Source organism: Grus americana, chromosome 7, assembly GCF_028858705.1.
Source record: "Grus americana isolate bGruAme1 chromosome 7, bGruAme1.mat, whole genome shotgun sequence".
Lineage (NCBI taxonomy): Eukaryota > Metazoa > Chordata > Aves > Gruiformes > Gruidae > Grus > Grus americana.
In genome coordinates, this window is record NC_072858.1 from 32,133,157 (window position 1) to 32,155,715 (window position 22,559).

The following is a 22,559-nucleotide window of genomic DNA, read 5'->3' on the forward strand; positions in this document are numbered from 1 at the left end:
TATAAAATGAGGCTGAGCTGTAAAACAACTCATACCAGCGGTCATAAAAGGCAACAAGAAAAGTTTAGATATAGCAGAAGATAAAGTATAAGGTGATTACTTAATGGAAAAATGAGCTTTTAATGTTTTTACTGACTTGATGCTAGCTTTATAGAAACTATTAATTGTAATGAGACTGTTAAAAACATACCGTAGTAGTTCCAGTTTATTTAGATAAATGAGAGGCACTCCACCAGATGACATTCAATACAGAGAAGTACTTTGGGTGTGGCTACAAAATGAGGTATAGCTGGTGAGCATCTGCAGGAGCAACTTAGAATCCTTGTGGATAACAAACAGAATATCAATCACTACTGTTGTGATCTTGCAAAACAAGCAAATCCAGTCCTCAGATATGTTACCGAAAACATCCTTTGTATATAAGGGAGGCAATTATTTTGCCCTGCTTGACATCAACTTGGCCTTGTTAAAAGAGTATTGCAAGTTTTGGGTAAGACACTTAAAGTAAAGAAAATGCAGAACAATATTGAAAATCCAAAGGAGAGCACCTAGTACAATGAAAGCTCAGGAAAATATGTCCCATGAGGAAAGGTTGAAAGAATTAGGTTTATCTCCTATGAAACTCAGAAGATGGACCAAGGGTATAGCAGTAGAACAGATATAATTAAAAGAAGAATATGATCACATGTTCACTCTGGAAAGATAAAGGAAATGCAATTTAATCTTCTGCAGTACAAATTAGAATGAGTATTGGGAAAAGGTTTATGATCTAAATATGATAATTAATAGGAACAACTTGGTTACTTTCTTCCATCTCATCATTTGTCTGTCTTCATACCTGCTTCTGCTATTGTTTGTTATTCTTCATTTTTCAGCATCCTACTCATATTGTGTAAGTCTGCTAAATATTTTTGGATCTCAGTTTGGAAAGACGAATACTACTGTATCATGAACGCCACTCGGTATTTTCTGATCTGCACCTTCTGTACTAGGTCTTTCCACATATCCTTTTTCAGTGTGGGTATGGCAGTGACAGTTTGTACAAATAGTCCCTCCATATACTTCTGATCGAATCCTTTATTCAACACTTTTGCTGACAAACGTGAAATTTATGGGAACTGTGATTCATATTTGATTTCCAATCAGCATGGAACTCCATCCTTTTCTGTCTACTACTGAGCAAGCTAGAGCAATTCTGTTTGATTGGAATCTGTCAGTCAAATCCACCCTTGGGGTAGTCCCAATGACTTGACTTAGTCAGGGATGAACCTAGCATCATATTTCTTGTTATCAGTCATTTGAAATGGAGAAGTATGTTGTAATTGTATGTAGTTTTGATAGAAGGATGCCCAGTAATGAATTACTGGCACTCTCTGAGCTTTAAAAATAGATTTAATGATAAGGTGTAAAAAATAAGTCTGAAAAGTAAAGGTTAGAGCTTCTACTTGACTACAGTTTTCATTTGTTGCTTTTCCATTAAATTGATTCTCATTGATTCAGATTAACCCTTATCAGGTACAAAGGGGTATTTACTATTAACATGAAATAAGTTATTACCCTGATTTTTTAGTCTTAGAATTACCACATTCTGTACCATATGGAATAAAAAATGCTGAAATTCAAACAATATTCACTTCTAAATTCTCAAACTGGAACCATGGGAATAGTGGGGAGAACTAGTGGAAATTTCATTTTATTGGTTCCTTACTGTCAAAATGATCAGGTACTCTTTAGGAAACAAATGTACTATGGGGGGAATAAAATCCTTCTCATGGGTGAAGTACCAGCCCATGTGGGTATTTGTCATGGCATAATGCTTAAAGAAGGGAGAAGTTCTTTCTAATAAAGCAAAACTTTTTTATTTTACAAAATAACAGTGTCATGCGTTATTCCATTGCATTTTTGCATGAAGTACTGTAAAGGAGGGAGGAATCACACTTGTGATTGTCCTGGTAGACGCACTAGTGCAGTTCCCGGTGTTTGTGTGTGTTCACGGGGACTGCACGGTGGGTGACACTATTTCTGTATTGCCCAGTTCAACACGTAGTTTAATGCTATGCAGAGTCTAAGGTTGAATAAGGGCTCATTTCTTTATCACTAAGAAAAGCTTGTGCTGTTATTTGGCCTGTTAATAAACAAACACACAAATCAACAAAACAACCTATGCTACAACACTGCAGGGTGGATAGCAGAAAGGTAAGTTGTATTCGTAATGGCTCTTGCAAAATCAAAGAATTTTTTTTTTTATTAATAGAATGTAGTAACTCAGATGATCATCTTGTACTAGCTTGAGCTTAATAACTAGGGCTTTTAAAAAATAATCAATAGCTTTATGTTGCTTCTTATGTACGGTGCTAACCATAAATACATTAAAAAAACCCCCCAAACCTCAGAGACCAGTTTGTTATTGGCAAAAATCTGTTTTCAGTGAGAAATCCGAAATAAATAGCATGAAGCTATAGAAATAGAGTATTGTAACGATTCCAAATCCATAGGAAAGCAAAGTATTCAGTAGTTCGAAGACAGCTGAAATTCTTGTAAGCTTTAATTGAAAAATAAAACTAAACTCTAATTATCATCCAGAAAAGGATGCTGTAAGATATTTTCTTTTTTCAATCCACAGAAAAGATCCTGGTTTGGAAAGGCTGGAGTCAGTAAGAACAGAGAAATTACTATAGCAATTGCAGTTGTAGAGTATTTGGTTAAATTCTTCCCAACTATGACGATACTTGTCAGAAGAAGCCCTCATAGTTGAGGAGAAGGAGAAGGGAGAAGTGAAGTAGGAGGAAAACATCTTGTAATTTCTGCAGAAGTAATAAAAAGATTTGGAAGTATAAAAAGATTGGAAGTATAGCAAGAATACATATTTTGTCAGTGGTGGGAAGCCTTAGACAGAAAGTTTGAGTGCTAAGGTACTTGGGGAACTCTGAGCCATGTTGAGACGATGTTACCCACATCGCTTGAATGTGAGTCAAAAATTTTAGACAGCACTTCACCTTATTCTTCCTTTTTGGGCAGACGACACTTTCCAAATGATGCTGGTGGTGCTGCCAGCAGATGAATTTCTAGATTTTCAGCTGATTAATAAAACTTTCCCAAACTCAACCTAGGTGATCAGTCAGAACAAAGTGCAGAAAAAGATTATTCATGCTTTTTCCTTTCCCCTTTCAGAGCATTCACTCAAAACACGTTTCTGCTAATCCTTTTCTGGACTCTAGCTCAATTCTCTTATTCATGCTGTTTTCATAGTTCTCTCTTCACCACTGTTTCGCTGTCTGTAGGAGGCAGTTTGTTATATGAGGGATGAGAAAGTATCCCATCATCTGTCTCCTGGTGTGATGTAGTTACTTTCCATTTCTATCCTGCAGCTCCATTCCTTCCGCCAATAGTCGTTTTCTTTCCTTTCACCATGTCAGACATGCTCCGTACATCCATAGTTACTCATCCTTTTGATTTGAGAATCAAATGGCTTCTCCACTGTCATCTAGGCACTTCGTTCTTATTTTACTCTATAAAATATTTTTCAAGGGTTGAGGAAAATGAGCAGAAAATAGAATAGTAATTATCGGATAAAGTCTACCTCGGTAAACTAGTTCTTTTCCCCAAGGGTAGGATGTAGGAAGGTCCTGGGTAATGCATGATGAACAGTGTTTTCCTAGAGCAGGGATTGTAGAGTAATTTTGGGGAAACTTATGACTTTGCAGAAAGATTCCTTATGAATGCAGTGTTTGTTCTTCACTTTTGTTTGGAAAATATTTTATTTTTTTTCCCCTAGAAATTCCTGTGTTATATGCACTTTGAGTGATCAACAGTTAGACCCATGAGCCTCTGGAAATTGTTATGGCTTCATTTTTTATTTGGCTAGAACCAGGACTGTCTGATAGACTGGAATTCTGCTCAGTCTTTCTCTACATATGGAAGTGCCAAAAGATTTTTTTTTTGAAGTGTCAGTCTGTGTAATGACGCTTGTGTTTACTCTGATAACAAGAAGTTAATAAATCTTTTATACTTTCTCGTGCCTTATTTTTTCTTGAAAAGAAAGCAGACTTTTTTAATAATAGTTTACGAAAGCGTTCTAACATCTTTTCAAATTATACAAAAATGCACAAACTAAAAAAGTCAAAAAATTGAATAGAAATACAAGGAAAACACTGTGGAATATTTCTTAAGATTTAGCAAATGACACATTTCAATACAAAACTTAACGATTTATTCCAATTTTATTCCAGGTAGTCTATATTTACTGCTTGCCCAAAGAAATCTTGCTTCTCTCCTCTCGGCTGCTGTATTTGAAACAGCAGAATTTTTGTTTATTTATTTTCACAAAAATGTATAATTTCCCTATGTATGCTTGAGGGGTATACATATACATGAAACTGTACTGCATGTATACCTGTATCCTGCTCAAAAAAATTCGTGGCGTTCATAACTGACCTAATTCTAATGCTGTTGAACTACACAGAAAATCTTAGTCGGCTAGAAGCAAGGTAAGATGAGCTTTGATGAGGGTTATTTATCAGTGAAATCCACGTTGAAATCAATGGTGATTGTTTTGTCCAGCTTTTGATAGCTATCATTTTGTGTGTTTTTCTCTTTCCCGAGATAAATACTTTTTAGTATGGAATAATATTTTGTTAAATCAGAGGATCTTTTACTGTGTATAGGCACTTGCTACAACCTGAGAGAGACTTCTGGACACCCGGTGCAGAGTCCTTATATCTAGAAATAGAGCTAATTCAGTTAAATTATAAATACATTCCTGTAGAGGTTTTTAGGAGCATCAGGTAAAAGGAAGAGAAGTAAGGTAGCGTTGGATTTGTGGGAAGACAGTAAGCATGGGAGTTGGACAGGTTGTCATGCAGACTTGTATTAGAATGTTTTCTGTGCTATGAAAAATGGATTATGCCCTTGCCTTAAAGGATTAACCTTTATGGAGAGATGTGTGTGTCTGTTCACGTGAGATGCAGAGAAGCCAGCATAATGTTAAAGTTGAATAAACCTATCTATAGGCTAAGCTGTCACAAAGGTTTTAAGAAACAGCTAATTGAAGGGTGTTTTCTAGATTTTCAACAAGTGAGTAAGTGTCCCTTTCTAGATGTAAATTAGAATGACCCAACAAACAGTGTTGATCCTAATGCAAAAATTCCACCTAAATCTGTGGCTTGTTTCCATGAGCAGCCTTGTCCTCACTGCCATTCAGTTTAATCCTTTGGTTTTCCCAGAGACGTGCTTTCTGGAAATCTCTTTTGGTTCTTTAAATTATTAATGTCATTAAAATTTATAATTTTCTGTCATTACCTCTAGGAAAATAGAGATTGTAATGTGAAACATAATTGTCTCATTTTGCAATTTGTGTTATGATAGTTGAGCACAACTAGAGCAGATTTAAATATTCCCCTGAGCAATATGGCTAGGTATTACAAACTAACTGAAGTTCTTTGTGTGCAGATAAATAAATAGATAAATGAATTCCCCAAATGGCCAATATTTGTTTGCAAATAAATAGATAAATGAATGCCACAAATTCTTGAAGAGTAAACTTTGCCATTAATATGCCACATGAAAGGAAAATGCAGTTTAAAGAAATACGCTTACAGTGTTGCATCGGGTGGTGTAAACTACTACTAGCCTGGATGAATAGTCAGTCTTACATCTGCCTACCAAAATATTTAAGTGCTCCCTGAAATGTTGGGAATAGACAAATTCTTTCCCTTAGTAAAGGCAAAAACCCAGGATAAGAGCCCTTAGATAAGACAACATCTTTTATCCTTGGGTAAAGTGCTCTCCCTCCATCCTCATTCAAGAAATTCAATATTTATAGTCCTGAGTGCAAATTGCTATTGAAAGTGCCAAGTAAGAGAGAGTTAGGCTCTTTAACCTTCCTTAAAGCATATCCCTGAAGCAACCACCTATATTAAGTAAAGATATACCCCATGTTGCAGTAGCAAAATCATGAGATCATGAAAGCCAAAAAGTGGGCAGGTGATAGGGAATTCTGCAAGGAGCACTTGCCTGGCCAAACCGGCTGATAAGCTCTACTTAGAATACACGATTTACACATGGTGTGAATGGTAATTACTGTGTACTGTCTTGTGCTGTGTAATGATCCAAGAACAAGATTGGAAATTTGGGATACATTTATTTGAACCCCCCTATCCCCCCCCCCAAACCAGAAGAACCTCTAGGACCAAATTAAATTACTTGCTTAGTTGTCAGTTTTGCAATGTAAAGAAACTGTTCCTATCCTGTACAGGAAAGAAAATGTGTTACTTAAACCAAAACAACTTGATGAATAGACTTTAATTGTAAGATCAGTGTGAAATGTTTTTTCCCCTGTGACTCCAAGGCTTAGAACTATTTTTTGGAAGTATGCTGTTATTCTGATGGGTGTAAAAGTAAGAGCCAACTTCACATATACTTGTTTTTCCTTTTTTGGCTTGGTTTTCTTCTTTTCTCCCCGCCACCCCCCGTATTTATCACAGTCAGAACGCAGGTGACCTTTCTGCGCGTGACATTTAAGGTTTCCCGTGCTGCTAAGCCGGGGCCGTGAGCTCCCTGGCACGGAGTCCGCAGGGCCGGCCGGTGCCAGGCGGGGGGAAGGGGTCACTCCCTGGCCTGGGGAGCCGCAGGTCGGGCTGCTCCGGTGCGGGATGGTGCTGACCCGCTCTCCTCTGCGGTCCAGGCACTCGGCCGCGCTGTCCCGCTGCTGCACCTGCAACGGGTGCCCGGCGGTGCTGCCTGCGGCCGTGCCGCTCTGCCGGCTGCAGGGAAAGGCACGCGGTTACCTTTAGCTTGTACAGCACCAGCTCAAAAACGCGGCAGAGCTTTTGTTCCCAGCTCTTCTAACAACAACTTTTTTTTTTCCTGTGCTTTTACGTTTCTAAGAAGGAACCCAGTTTCTAAAAGGAATGGATCATTTGCTGGTATGAATGTCCATCAGCTGAAAAAGATATGGGAGCTTTGCATTGGAGGCTTTAGCTGCTGTCAGCTGTCCATACAGACCAAGGTGGCGCTTTCAGATTCAGATTTAGCCCAATTTATGTCCTCAATTTCCTTCCAGAGGTTCCTGGTTTTCTTCTTTGGCTGTACAGTAACTAGGCTTTTACATTCAGGACTCAGCCTGTGCCTATGGCTAAGTGGGAAGAACCTGGGTTAATGTGTCTGACATAATTGATCTCCTCCACTACTGTACTTCTGGAAGTCCCATGGAGGAAGCAGTTCTGGTCTGCTATGTACAGGTCAAGCGTTTTGATACAGATAATGAGACATCTTTGCAAGGCTGTGCATCATTTGGAGAGGACACAAAATGTGTGTGGTGTGAGGTGAAGTAAAGGTTTGGATGATTTGTGATTTTTTTTTTTTTTTTTTCTCTCCTGTTTCCAACCACTCAGACTCAGTTTGCCTGCCAAGGGATGCAGTCTAGGAGATAATGAGTTAAAGCTAGCCCATAAAATTGTCTCCCCTTCAGACAGCAGCTTAGATGCACTGTGTGGCTTTAACACCCCTCAGCCCCACAGCAGAGAAATCCAAGGCAGCAGTCTGGAGGGATCTGTAGAACTTGTGGGTCTCCTTTGGTGTCTCCCTGCAAGGCTGCAGGTGCTGCCCAGCATTTTCTATTAAGCCTCCAAATCTTTGGCTTCTGTAAGTATATATTTATTTTCTGCTTTCACGCCACACCAGTTGGTCTGCCGTTAATGCAATGAATTTCACCTTCTGCAAAGTTAAAAATTCACGTTCCTAAAAAAATGATGGGAAATTGGCAAAGAAGAACTAAATTGAGCCAAAGCTACAGTACTAGTCAACCGTAACAAGTAATTATAATAACCCCATGGTCATTTCACTCACAGCTTGACAGAGAAAGTGGCAAGAAAACAAAATATTTGTTTTCTTGAATGTTAAAAGTATGGGGCCAGGTTCACTTCTGCTGATGACACGTCTCAAGGTGTGAGCCTTATTGACCGAGTAAGTACAGCAACAGGAATTACGTGCAGCCCCCTACCCTGCAAGGGGCTCAGAGCATCCCTGTGCAGGCTGGGCAATGGGTTGACCCAGCTGTGCAGCCAACGCGTGCTGGAGATGGGCTGATGTGCCTTGCAGATGTTTCCAGCGGCAGTGGTAGGGAGCTGGGATGTAAAGTTGCTCCCTGTGGAGGAGGCACCAGCGGTGCCACTGCCTGTCCTTCTCACAGTGGAGTCCTGGCAGGAAATAACCATCACAAGCTGTACCGCTGTTATGATTTCAGGATCAGCTAAGCCCATGATTTTCAAAGTATTTATCCTGGGGTAAAAAAAAGAGGGTTTGGGTTTGTGGCTTTTTTAAGTACAAAGTATGTAAAGCACGTAGTTGAGTTGGCTTCAGTTGCAATGTAAGGGCAGTAGATGCAGGCTCTGTCCAGGAAGGATTAAGAGGCTGGGAAATGGGAAGGTCTGTAAAGAAGCTTTAGACAGTGCAAAGCCTGGAAAGAAGAGCAGCCTGTCCTTGAGATCTCCTTATATCTTATCCCAAATTATTCTGTGTGCAGAAACTTGCATTCCTAAATGTGTCAGTCCCTTCCGTGAAGTTTCTCCTATTTTTTTGTTTCCTAATACACATAAACTCAAAAGACTTTGAGTCATTATTAGGATTAGTCTACAGAAATGACCTACTGTTCTTATGGGAAAAGCACTTTCTTGAAACGTTGTTCTCGGGTGTAAGGGCCATATTTCCTAAAGATGATTACGTTTTCCCTTTGTTGTTTTGTTCTGAGGCTGTAGCGAGGTTCTATTTTGTTAAACCAAAACTCTTTATATAGAAACTTGGTTTGAAGGCTCCTGTTTTTTACTTAGAAACCTATTGAGACCATTTTGGTGCTTTTCTATGAAGAACTACCTCTTCAGTATGTTAGTATTACCAAGATAGATCATACTGTGTTAAGCTGTTTTCTTTTGTTTCAGATCATATGTAAAAAAACACCATTGTTGTTATTAAACACAAAATAAGAACATTTGACCTACACTAAGCATGTGTGTCTGACTTTTTTCTTCTATTGTCTTTTTGAAAACATTTATCCAATAATGAAAGAAATATATAAAATATCTGGACAAAAATATGTTTTTTAAAAGACTGTGTCTCCATTCACAGGAAATCACTGATAATGAAATATTAGAGTTGGTACATAGTGCTCTGGGGAGGATGACAGTTATCCGGCAAATTTTCCCTCTCTCAAGGGACAACAATCAGAGATGCATGAGGAACAATCACCGCATATCATCACTGCTGTGCGATCCACAAGAAGGCTATCTTCAGATGCTGCAGGTCAGTAGCTGTGCCCAGCAGAAAAGTCCATCTCAGCAATTTGACATGAGATAGTTTTCTGTGACTGTATTACCTCAGAGGAAATGTAAAATGAGTACAGATGAATCTAAGCATGTAACCTTTGGTCAGCTTTTCCTGACTTATTTTATTTCCCAGGACTGAGTGCTTTAGATGTGATGTTATGTCCATGAAATACCAGCAAGTGGTTGCACTAACTCAGAGCTTATTTTGCATATTTCATTCTCTTAAGAACCTTTCTCTACCTGAAAAAAGAAAAAGTTTTGCTGTCATAGTCTTGTGGTGTTACTGCTTGCTTATTATATCTATTCCTATTAGACATCTGTTGCGGAAGAGTTAATCTGGGAGGACAACAAAACTCTGATAGGTACTGGGCTGTGGAGCATTTCATATTTAGTTAAATGGACTGAATCCAGCTGATGTATTCAATCTGTCCCATTTCAATAGTCTCAGAAGTCTCTAGCAGCTGATAATTGTCGAAGCATGTGAAGTATGCACTACTAGTTCAAGTTCCAGATTTTGGTAACAGATTTGACTCTAGTGTAAGCAACACCTCAAGATTTCTTGGTGATTTATCCCAGATATCACAATTTTTTCTTGAAGTAATTTAAATATAATTTTAGGTGCTATTTCCAAGGGTAGTGCAATAATTTAGAAACACAGGTCTTGGACTTTTGATGGGACTCCATGTGTTTCTGGTTTACTTTAGCACAGTTAAGAATCTGATTTGTATCACTGTTGAAGCTGTTGGATAAAACCGAGAACTTTAGTGAGACTGAGAATATAAGCTTGCTTAGAACCTTTTTATTGCAAAGTTAGTCTTAACCCAAGATGGACTGAGTGAGGACACAGTGGTTGAGCCTGTGAGTTGGCAATCGTGGGTATTGTGTGTTTGAGTGGGTCCAGAAAGGGCTTGGTTAGGCTGTGGGGAGGGGGCTGTTGGCAGTCTGGGCTGCTGCAGCCTGGTCAGGACGGTGGAGTGGGCTGAGGGGTCCTTCCAGAGGGAACTCATGTGCCTGCTTGGAAGAGCTTCCGAAGAGCAAGGTGTGAGGCTTGTGGGGAAACCAGGAGAGGTAGGGAGATTCTCAGGAAGAGAAGTGGCTAGGTCAAGATTTTCCAAAAAACATGGATGGAGATGTTTGTTTTACTTATTTGTGCCCTACTAAAAAGTTGTAGCTGCAGAGACTGAAATCCTCTGAGTGAGGGAAATGGATGTTTCCTCTTTGAAGAGAACCTCTGCCTACTCAGGTTCTGTCATAGCGGTGGCAAAGTTTGGGAAATGCCAATCACATGCACTGTAGCTCTGAGCAGCGATCTGTTCTTTGTGCATAGAGGAAAGCCGCTCTTGGCTTAGAAAGAAAAGACATTTTTGAGCTTTATTAGTTACTCTGAGGTATGCTGTAATGAGAACAAAGGCCACTCATTTCAGAGGATCAAGGCAATTTCCAGTATGCTGAAAAAAATTGTCTATCCTGCACAAACAAAGCACTCATTGGGGAACAGTCTTACATTACAGCAGGATTTGGAGTATTGCTGTCTGTGCCGGTTTATGCATAATCTGACTCGGACTCATCTGAAGGGCTCTGACAGACCTCTCTGAGCAAGTTCCGATTTGCTAAAACAGTAACCGGTTTGCTGGCGCGAACAGCTGCGTGCCCTATTACTAAATTTCAGTGACAAGACCCTCTAGGAAGGACCCGCTTCCTGCTGATTCCCAAATGTGGGTTTTGAGAAGCAAAACTTTCTCAGTTTCTACCAGAAATATTATACCACCGTGGCAACTGTATTTAAGCGAATGGAGCAGTAATGTTATGCTTTGCTCATTAGTTCCTTCTCTATGAACTTAGAAGCAATAAAGAGATATAAAGAAGTGTGGAGGTATAAAGTGCGCCTTTTGGAAGTTGATTCCATAACTGTCGTGTCCAGCCACACTGGAATGAGATACCATGAAAAATGAAGGGCGCATGGGAGATCTCTCAAATTAGCTGCCCCAGTATATCATGTTTTATCTTTAAGTTTCTACAGATTGAATATAGGATGCTTTTAGCATGTGCAGTTATATCTGAAACGTTCCGTAGCTGCATTTTTTTCATGGGCTTTGCCAAAACACCTTACGTAACACCTCGTGGGCAATCCAGCTCGTACTAATTTCCAAGTATGACTGACATGTTATTAATGGTCCTGCAATTCAGGTACTTTCAACCTCCTCTTTCCTTTTCCTTGCTTAAAAAATAGTTCTGACCTTTTGCTGTACAGCCGCACATCACTAAATTACCCCTGTTGCCAGAGGCTGCAGTCGCTCCCAGCTCCGTGTCAGGCTGCATGAATCGACCAGAGGCAGTGACCGCCTGTCAGCACTGAGTCCTCGCGTTGCTTTGAAGTAGTTTGATTAACACCACAGTTTGGAAATCCCTGGCTCACTCTCCCTTGGGCAATCTCATATTAATAATTCTTTATTGTCAAGGTAACTTACCAGCTATTGTTGGTTAATTATTTATTTAATGACTTTGAAGAAGAAGCAGCTAGTCTCTGCCAGCCTCTAGCCGTAAGATTTTTATAGGGGACAATTTTGCGTTTTTAACAAGCTGGTAAAGAAATAAACATTTACGTCATGGATTATTAACTTTGTTCCGGCTAAATTAATGGAAAACTTTTTGGAATGATTTTGTTCTCAGTGTCTTTAGTACCATATCTTGGAAAGTTGTTTTTCAGTGGGTGATCATCCCAGTTTGGCATTCTGACAAGGCTTTTAAAGATCAGGCTGTTCTGCAAGCTCATCCAAAACCTCATCTGTTCTGAATGCTTTGTGGAAATCCAATCTTATTCCATCAACCCACTTGTCAAAATTTTGCTCATGCCCTTATTTCTTTCACATATAATACGCCCAGCTGGGTTTCTGCTTCAACTGGAGAAAAAGCTTCATAAAGTTTCCTTGTCTTGCTCATTTTATTTGACTTCAGAGGACTACATTTGTCTCTCTGTTATTGTTCATATGTGACTTTCTGTGTCCATCTCTCACGTTTTTGTAAGTGGAGAAGAGGCAATTTAGAACCTGCAGCCTTCCATTAGCAATGAGTACCCTGTGGTTTGGGCCATCAGCGTTGTCAGTATTGCCTCATCTGGAGAGAGAATACTGAAGCACTTCAGGATGTATAGTTAAATCTAGTTAGTCCTAGATAGACCTAGTATGTTTCCCTGCATGGCATTTGGACGGTGTCTTGTGGGATTACTGCTGCTAAACTGTTTCGATTATTTCAGACAGTTGTACGGAGTCAATCTGAAGAAATTTTAATGCATAACCTGCTTCTGTCCAAATTCTTCCCCTTTAAACGTTAGTTTTGAAGCCTGCCTACAAACTTGATTTTTGATTAAGAACTTTTCTCTTTCATCAGGTTATTCATGATGTGGTCATAAACTCAAAATATTTTTTTTTCTTTTTATGTTTTTTAAGAAAGATTTCTCTTTAGAAATGTAATTCCCATTACAGTTTGTTTCTTCCCATATTTACTATTTATACAGTTAATAAGTTCAATCTATGTGTGATTCTATTTATATTAAAACATACTACAGGGACATAGTGTATCTGAAATCATTTAGCGTGGTCCAAAATAAGATTAAAAAGGCAAAAAGAAAACCCTAGCAAACTGTGTCACAATATTAACGAGGTTATTCATCACAGGATTCAGAGTCCAATCTCTCTACTGAAGAACTGTTCCAGGCATTGCTTTGACATATTTGAAGAGAAGATGTTGAGAAGTGTGGGAGGGTATTCATTGAAACAGCTACTCTTCTCTCTGCGTAAAAATTTAATTCTTCGAAGACTTGACCATCAGATATCTTTGTAGGCATCTTTTATCAGTTGCTCCTGCAGAGCTGCGTCATTATTTATGAACTGTCTTCTCTGCAGGAATGACTGCAGTTTAACTACTGTAAGTGGCGTTATTTTTTGGAGATGTGTTTGGGTGCCTAAACGTAAGGTCCTGATCCTGCAGCTTTGTCAAACTGAATAGCCTTACTCCCATTTGACCTACTTACACTGCAGTTATTACACTGCTGTTAAGTGCTACTGGGGGCAGTAAATATTGCTTAAGCCCTATTAAAGCATTTGCTTTCTCCCATAAAGGACTGATGAACCACATTTTTCTTTCCCTTTCATTACAAACCTATATTTGCATGTCTTTTTAACAAAGTTTAATTTGGACTTTCGGCCAGATGTTCAGTCGCTGGCAGTTCAGAAACTGTTTCTGAGCAGCACACGAATGAAAAGTATCCTTGAACTGACTTTACCGCCCGTTGCACAACATAATGTCTCCCTGAAGCCCGATGGCCCGTGTTTTATACAAGGTGTGTTAGCAGAAGAATTGGTTAAAAAAACCCAAGCAACCGCAGATGTCCTCTGGCCACGTGGGATCTGCCGAGCACTCTGGAGGCTAGCACCCCAGGTACGTTCTGGAGTGAGCTTTTCCTCTCTGCTCAGACTCTCTCTTTTGACTGCTGGGGTTCTCTATTCGCATAATCGTTTTGTTGAATTTTTGTTCAGTGCTCTATCAGGGAGCAGGAAAAGGTAGCTGGAAAGGGTCCGTCCCTCCATTTTTCATTTTTTATTGCTTCTGAAACCTAATTTGCACCCATATTTATTTGTAAATGAGGTAGGGTAAAATGATAATCTTATACTCTGTTTTGCATTCCAATATTACCTCTTGTACTCCTGTGTGAGTCTTAGTTGTGTTCAGCTTTCTTTATCAAATGTCTCCTCCTAGGCTTTCCCTGGACAGTTAGTGTCGGCTGTGCCATATTCTGGAGACGTTTAACGAGTGAAGCCAATGCCTGCAGCTAATAAGCTTGATCATTACAGGGCAACCCAGGCCTTGTATTATTGTTAACACGTTGTTATAAAACATGCTGAGTAAGAAAACACTCATAATTATGATAGATATTCATAGTAAATAGCTGAAGGACAGCGAGCATTCAGAGAATAGAAACTGTAGGTAGGGAAAAGCAGTGTGAGATGTGTAACTCAGTAAAAAGAGGGAAAAACTAAAAAAGAAAGAAAAGCTCTGCTTATCAATAAAAACAAGATTCTAAGAGTGCAGTCTTCCGAAGAAATCTTTGGAAGCCCCATTGTTCGAGTTACTTAAAACTAGAACGGGCAAAGCACTAAGTAACACACTAGTTAGATTCCTTACTGTCAGAAGGCTTGAATAAATATACAATTGAGGTCTAGTTTTCTGTGTTTTAGGAAAATTGTGTTCAGGCTTTCATTTGCCTCAGTGATAATAAATAGCCCTTTGGAAGTTTGAGGCTGACATTTGAGTCTTTAATGAAAGTTTGTTTTTTTGACTCTGGTTCTCTCACGAATGCCAGACTGCTGGCTGTGATTTTGTTCTCCATGAGCAGCGAAGCATGTATATAAAAAAATAGACATTCACGCAAAGTCTTGCAATGGGCTCTGCGAACTAATTTAAGAAAATGAAATAGGTCAAATTTTCAGTCTCTCCACCCTAACAATATCCTTGTAAGCACGCCATTGTACCGTAAGCAAACCACCGATCTTTGCCGCTCCTAGCGAGATGCATCCTGTCATTAGAGACACAAGCGCATAGCTCTGTTTGGCAGTACTTGAACTTTGAAAGTTGAAACACAGTTTTAGGGCAAGCTGGTGTGTGCATAGGCAAACACGATGATATCACTCCCCAGGCGGCAGCAAGCGTTTCTGCTGCTGGCAGGTGGCGCTTGGTCTGAGCTCCTCTTCCATCTGCTTCGTCCTTGGAGCTGACTGCTGTGGCCACTCACAGGGTGATTTTGGCAGTAGCAGGGTACAAATGCCCAGCTTGGGAATGAGTTTTTGAAGCAGTGGCATCTGGGTGTCAGCTTGTCTTCCCAGCTGGTCTCTTCAGTGGTCTTGTCTGGCTAGACTTCTGGCTCTGCTAGCAACTCAGAAGTTGGGGTCAGTCTTTGTGGCTTGCTGGGCCTTCCCAGAAGAGTGCTTGTCTATGATTAGTGCCTCTGAAGGAGCTAAAAGCTATCTTAATATAAAACTTTAAAAATAAAATTACTCTGGAAAATCTCATGAAATTCACATAAAAAACTCTAAGATTATATTTAATAATGTGATAGGGAGAGATTTCTATTCTCATCGGAAATTTCTGCTCTACTAGTGTATGGTGGAAGTTTTCTTCATTGCAAAATAAAGGTTGATAAAGTCTGGAATAATCTTCTGAAGATATACCAGAACATGCCTAAAATTACTCACAGGGCAAACTCCTTAATATGTTGGTGAAACAATCGCCATTATTCTTCTAGCAGACAGATCAGAAAGCATTTCAGTCACAATACCTCCAGTTCTTACAGCTCTCAGCAATGAAGTGAAAGAGGAACTGAAAATTACTGTTTCTTCCTCCAAACAGGACTGAAATGAAACACTTTGTTCTAATCTAGCAATTTTTGTTACACTAAGGGAATCCTTGCAGGCAGATCTATGTCCTTCCCTCCTCTGTTCCCCTTCTGAATATATAGATAGAGGGAATGAGGAATGCTCCAGAGCTTGGAAAACCCAAAGCAGCCAAGTACATTGCCTTATTTTTTCTTATCTCTTGCTTTGCTACCAATTCTGAATGCTACCTGAAGACTAATTTTTAAATTTACTATTTTCTCATGCCTCTGACAGCGCTGGTGGAAACAGAGTATAGCTGATCCCTCGGGTGTCTCACAAATTCCCTTTGAGAGGTCGTGTTTGTATTCAGAGGGAGTTTGAAAGTTAGCTGGAAATTAAAATACGCGTGCAGTTGCAGTAAGAAGTGCATACAGGCTTTGTCCACTGAACCCTTTCTTTTTTCACAGCGCCACTATTCTGGAGGTTACAGCAAAATTGTTGCAAATACAATCTAGAACACATGCAGAGATTTTTCCGTATTAAAAGGAATATAATAGAAAATAAAGGAAATTGTTATAGCCCTGGATTTACTGTGAGATCAGGCCAGAATTTCTGTGCCTGGTTTTAAGTAACGTTTTTATACAAACACACACACATATAGTAATGAATTCAGGTAGATGGTGAATGTGATTTTGAGAAGAGGACCATACTGAAGGTGTTTAAATATTCTTATTTTTCTACCTCAGAAAGGAAGTAGGAAAAAAGAAGATAAAAATATACCTCTCAGTAATTTAATAATATATCTTACTGTAGGTATTGAAGGAATCAACTGTTTGGTTCCACTCACACAACACTGCTTGAGCATCAGATTAGACCTGGTTCCATAATTGAGTTTTCTAGCACAAAGCTAGTTCCCGTTTGGGATTAGGCAAAGGCATTCAATCTATACTACTGGGGACGTTCGGGAGCTGGGTTTTGCTCTGCACACTATGAAGGATCAAAAGGATGTTATTTTCCAAGTTACCAGGATATTTTTGATTGTTCTTGACTGTTTTTTGCAGTTCAAAGAAGTGATTCTTGACCTAGAGGACTACCAAAACAATACTATCACGTGCACATCTTGCTTTCTCTTGTTTTAAATAAACACACTGTCTATACACTGAATTGTCATCACTGTGCAAAACCGTATGCTTTGAGTCATGCTTTATAAGTTTTAAAGGGTTCTGCCCTTAATAGGGTGGACTTCTACACTGTGTGTTAAATTATTACTTAACTAGCAGTCTGAACAAATATAATATTAAAAAAAGAGAATTATTTTTTCAATATTACAAATCCACCCTCGGTTGTGGAGGTTTTGCTGTTGTGTCTCCTTATCTTTTTTCTCTCCTCCTCTTTCTTTCCTCCTCTTTCTTTCCTCCTCTTTCTTTCCTCCTCTTTCTTTCCTCCTCTTTCTTTCCTCCTCTTTCTTTCCTCCTCTTTCTTTCCTCCTCTTTCTTTCCTCCTCTTTCTTTCCTCCTCTTTCTTTCCTCCTCTTTCTTTCCTCCTCTTTCTTTCCTCCTCTTTCTTTCCTCCTCTTTCTTTCCTCCTCTTTCTTTCCTCCTCTTTCTTTCCTCCTCTTTCTTTCCTCCTCTTTCCTCCTCTTCTTTTACTAGCTTGCATATTTTCTATTCTAAAAAGGAAATATTGATAGTGTGAATAAAATTCAACTTACTCTTCCACAGAATATTGACTCTTCAGTGAGTAGGGGGTAAAAAAGGTGTAAAACGTAGTAATGCATGTATGCCATTTTTACTGGAGTAAATACTCAAGAGTATGACACTCCCTTTCTTGCTGTCACTCAGTTTATATCATTCTTCCGAAATAAAATAACAAAATAATATGGATACAAAATCCATTATAGGTCTAACTGAAATACGTGGATTAGGTTGATAAATAAGTAAGTGTTTTGTTTTGCCGTGCAGCATAGGGTAATTTGAGTTGGATGCACGGTCATGTAAGCTAAGGTCTTCAACACGAGTTCTCTCAAGCCTTCAGTCCATTACACATGCAGAACTGTGGCTGCTCCTCTAACAGCATAACAAGTAGAAAAAGAAGGAAACCAGTGTACCCAAGTACGTCTTGTATTTTACCCCAGAGCTTTCTGCTAGCAAACCAAGTAAACTGGTTTTGGGCATGAGGCTGCAGTTTTCCAGAACTGAAAAAAAACAATGGCATACTGAGAAAATACAAAGCATTTCTGATTTGTGGCTGTTCCAAGGCAACAGGCAACGAGTTGCGAGTTAAAAGTGAGGGTGTAAAATCAAATTCAATGGGGAGTCAGAGGATCATGACGGCACATAAGAAATGGTGTTTTTCCTTACGCATGTAAAGCCTACTTCTAAGCAAGTGGCTTTCATGGTGTGTCATTTGGGGTAGTTTATTCTGTGGTTTTGGGGTTTTGTTTTGGTTATTTTTTTTTGTGCAGAGTAGCTTAACAGAGAGGAGGAGAAGCGCCCTGTTGAATAACAAGGATTCGCTTGGTTGCTTTATTTGAAAGTTGTTTAGAAAATATCTGCAGAATAGAGAGACAAAGGCAAATGAGCAGAAGAGACTTAGTTGCTGGGACTTATTAACTCTTTACTTACTGTTCTTAAAAAGAGAGGAAATCTGGAAGCAGCTACTTTGGAAACTTTTAAAAAAGGAAAAGAATTAACTGGATAAAATAGCAAACACAGGGAATGTCAACTGCTTGTTCAGGAATGCTGGAAAGAAAAGGAGGGAAACAAGATGGCAATGTGAGATAGGAGAGATTCTCAGCGATAGTATCTCAGGTTTTGCATTATTTTTGCATCAAGATCCCTTTTTATGTTTAGTCACTTAAATAATTGGGTTTCCTCAACCTCTTTTTGTGTATTTTCTTCCTATTTTGATTCTTTCAAAATGAATTTTTGTTTATATATCTTTTGATCAGATTTACTTATACTAGATTTTTCAAAGTGCCTAGATTCTCAATTTACATCAAACTCCAGATTATGGAAAATGAAACATTTTGCATCTGAAGATTAGGATCTTAAGATATTAGAAGTTTACTTGGAGCCAGTGATGCAACAGTAATATATGTTTAAGCTTTCACAACTGAGTGACATTTTTATAGAAGCTATGCATCTGCATTGACTTCCAGGTGTAGCCCTTTCCTGGTTTCTAAGTACCATCTTCTATGGTGAATTAGAGAAATGCAAAAGATAAATGGCAAATTTGTGGATGACCACAGGTAAAGTCTTCAGCTAGGAAAATATCTTTTTAATAATAGTTTTTAAAAAAGCTGTACCTGGCAACTGATGTTAACTGGGGATTTGACCTTAGTAAAGAGTAAATCAATACACCTGAATCTGCATAGGTTTGAAGAAGAGTGCTTGTAAACTCTGGAAACAGGTGCAGAGTACCTTTTTAAACAAAAAAAAAAAGAAAGAAAGAAAAATCACTTCTCTCAGCTTCTACTGCTTAAGTTTTACCACTTGCAGTGGATACTGCTGCATGTCAAAGATCTGATCGTGTATTACCGGTGCCGTCTTGGTTGGAAAAATGAAATACATAGTCGAGCATTACTAGCGTGGTGTTCTTACTAGAGCCTTTATAATCAATTATTGTTCTTTATCCCTCGTGTAAACTGACGAATAAGGAAGTTAAAATCAATACCTCCAGAGAAAGTAGAATAGTAACCAGTCTCCTGTATATTTGGTGGAGAGAGATAAGACCAAAATAATACTGTCATTTCTCCTCCCTCTGTTCTAAATAGTTGCGTTAATATTATAGTTTGCTGTGCCAGAAATTACCGAGGAGATTGCTCAAATGAACAAAAAGAACAAGAACTTAATTCCATTCTGTCTTTTCCTCCTTGCTGAAAGGACTGACAAAGTAACAATCCTTGTCTTCCGTTGATGGATAGCTGTACTCCTCTATCGCTGACTTTACATTTGAACTGCGATCTTTCCGGCACTGCATTGCAGTGGTGTAGGTAATGCACAGGCAATGCAAGTGTGCCAGAGTCCCTTGGCCAGGAGGGCCCGGGTGCCAAGCAGGACAGAAGGTGAGAGTGAGCACTGGTATTTGTTTGAATTGCCTTGGCTGTGGAACACGTAGAACATACACAGCTTTTAGTTTTTTCTTACGTCGGCTTTTGTTTTGTTTGTTTGCTGTATTTTACAGTTTCTTTGAAAGGATGCTCAGATAAACAAAAAGGTTCAATTCTTATTATTGTTTGCAGGTTTCCAACCTGTACCTGTATGACAGTGTGCTCATGCTGGCCAATGCTTTCCACAGAAAACTGGAGGACAGGAAATGGCACAGCATGGCAAGTCTGAACTGCATGAGGAAATCCACCAAACCTTGGAATGGAGGACGATCCATGCTAGAGACTATTAAGAAGGTGAGAACAGACAAACCGCAATTGTGTGAGCAATTGACAGAGTTGCTTCATTTCTACCTGAGGTTAGCTCTTGAAGAGGTTTTTGACCTCTATTCAACTTTTCTTTGATTTATTACAAGCAAGTGATTTACAACTACCAGGAATGATCTACAGCTATTAAACAAGCAAATGATTTATTACAAACAAATTACACACACGACAGTGTTGCTCCAGTGGTGTGTGTTCTGCTTCCATTGTTCTCATAGCTACCTTCTGTGCAGGTAGTGTAATTAGGAACAGTCATACAAATTGACGTGTGCATGCATCATAACAACTTCCCCAAAAGAAAAGAACTTAAGAAGCTCGAGGGCCCAACCAACGATAAGGTTTAAGACTTATGTTCCGTTTACTGCATCTCAACTAGCTTTGTAAGTTAGCTGAGCATTGGTAAGTACCTATTTGAGTGCTGTAGCCCAGAGCAAAGGGGATCTGATTTAGCTAAGTTGTCACTAACAGTTACATTGTCTTGCAGAATGTTGAATTACTCAGATATGGACGGTCCTGTGGCTTTGTAGGTGCATGGTAACTTCTGGTATGAAAGCTATTTGACCACAAATACTAGTGGAAAAAAATATTCATTTTTTACTATACTAACTTTAGCAATTATTTGGGGAAAAAACCAACAACAACAAAACAAACAGTTTCCCCATATATAGTGATGAAATGGTTTTCCTCTAGTAAAATGATGCAATTTGATGAAGTGTTATGTTATTCTCTGACCAGTCCTAATGACGCCATCCTTTGTTGCTAAATTAATTCAAACTTTAGTGTCATTTCGAGGTTCTTTGCTGCAAACCCAAAATCAAACTCCATGATACTTTCACAGAGAGGTTTTAATAATAATTAAAATTTCATCTGTTCTTCATGCCTCTCTTGGAAGCACAGCAGGTGTAGTCTTTCTTTTGGACTTGGAGTTCTTGCCTTTGTATTGAACCCCAGAACTGAACTTGCTGCCCTCAGTTACACTGAAGAGGCTGTTGCCTCACGGTCCACCAAGATGGTCCTCCTTTTCTTTGCAGTCTGTCTCTCTGAAAGATGAAGACCTGATGGCTTTTCTCCACAAAATATAGTGGATGTGTTAGTGCTAAAGTAATTTTCTAAAAAACAAACAAACAAAAAACAAACAAACAAACAAAAAAGGTGTTTTGTTTGACATTATGTTTGAGCTATTGAAGAACATGCAATTGCCCATTTAAGTTCACTGTAAACATTTTCAAAGAAGATTTGACATACCTTTAATGAAGAGGAGTGTTTATAAAGGCAAATTTGTTCTATTCTAAAATTTCTGAAACTTATTTCCTTAGGGCCATATAACTGGGCTTACTGGTGTTATGGAGTTCAGAGAAGATGGCGCCAACCCCTACGTTCAGTTTGAAATACTGGGCACTAGCTACAGCGAAACATTTGGCAAAGATGTGCGGAGGGTAAAGATATGCTGCTTCTTTCTCTCTCTTGTTTTCCTCTAAATAATATACATTCTATTTCACAGGAGAAAATGTTATTCTTTAAGAATGAATTAGTGCTACGCTGCAGAAGAAATTTACTGTAAGAGATATATTCTCTTATATATAACACACTTGAATCTTGAAAGCTAATTTTATATTGGTAGGCAGGAGTCCTGCAAGTTGTTTCCACATGTGCAGTAATGATGCAGTGCCATAACAATACTGTGAACATAATAGTGAAGACTGTACAATTCCGCTCGTATTTTATTGTTAATTAAGATATAATTGATATAGCTGGCACCTGTGTTACTAAGGAAGCTGCGGAGAATATAAATTACCTAAACACACCAAGATGTTTCAAAGTATAGCTGCTGCAAGGATTTGAGATAAGTAAAAAAACTCTAGAGAAAATAATTTCCAAAATGGATAATGCTATATTGCGTAAAGGATGACCTGTCAATGGTAGCTGATGGGTCAAGGACTGAGGGGGATTAGAAGGCAGTTAGAGTGGTTCCATGGGGTTACTAACATAAATTGTCATGAGCTGAGAAGTTTACCTTGAACATGTTCATGCAGAGGGGATGCTCCAAAAATACCTGAAGCTGTCAATTGAACAGTGAGGTTCTGATCGGAACCCAAGCTACAAAATGTCCCTGAACTGGTCAGCTGGTTGAAATACAGGCGTTACCACTGTATGGTCAATGGGTCTGTTAAGCAGAGCTGAACAAAGAGGATTCCACGACAAATTAAAATTTATGATATTTTCTATTTTCATTTGACCATTGGTTTCTGTGTTTTGTTTTGATTCACTTGAATTACATGAGTCTAAATGAAAAAAAAAAAGGCAAAGAAAAAAACCCCAAAGAACTTGTGTTTACATTATCATCTTAAACAACTAAACCTGAGGTTCTTTCAGAGTCTAATTTGGCATAAGGATTCTGGACATGGAGACAAAGGCATTTAATATCTATTAGAAATTCAACAG

At 38.9% G+C, this 22,559-nt stretch overlaps 1 protein-coding gene across 4 annotated transcripts in view; it reads left to right on the forward strand.

Annotated features, from left to right (window-relative positions):
* The window catches only part of GRID1 (glutamate ionotropic receptor delta type subunit 1), a 533,775-nt gene that overhangs the window by 413,866 nt on the left and 97,350 nt on the right, over positions 1-22,559 (forward strand). For all 4 annotated transcript variants that reach the window (XM_054832728.1, XM_054832731.1, XM_054832729.1 and 1 more), the window contains 3 exons: positions 9,121-9,294; positions 19,929-20,090; positions 21,434-21,553. In XM_054832728.1, coding sequence (XP_054688703.1) covers positions 9,121-9,294; positions 19,929-20,090; positions 21,434-21,553 — 456 coding nt within the window. The remainder of the gene's footprint in view (positions 1-9,120; positions 9,295-19,928; positions 20,091-21,433; positions 21,554-22,559) is intronic.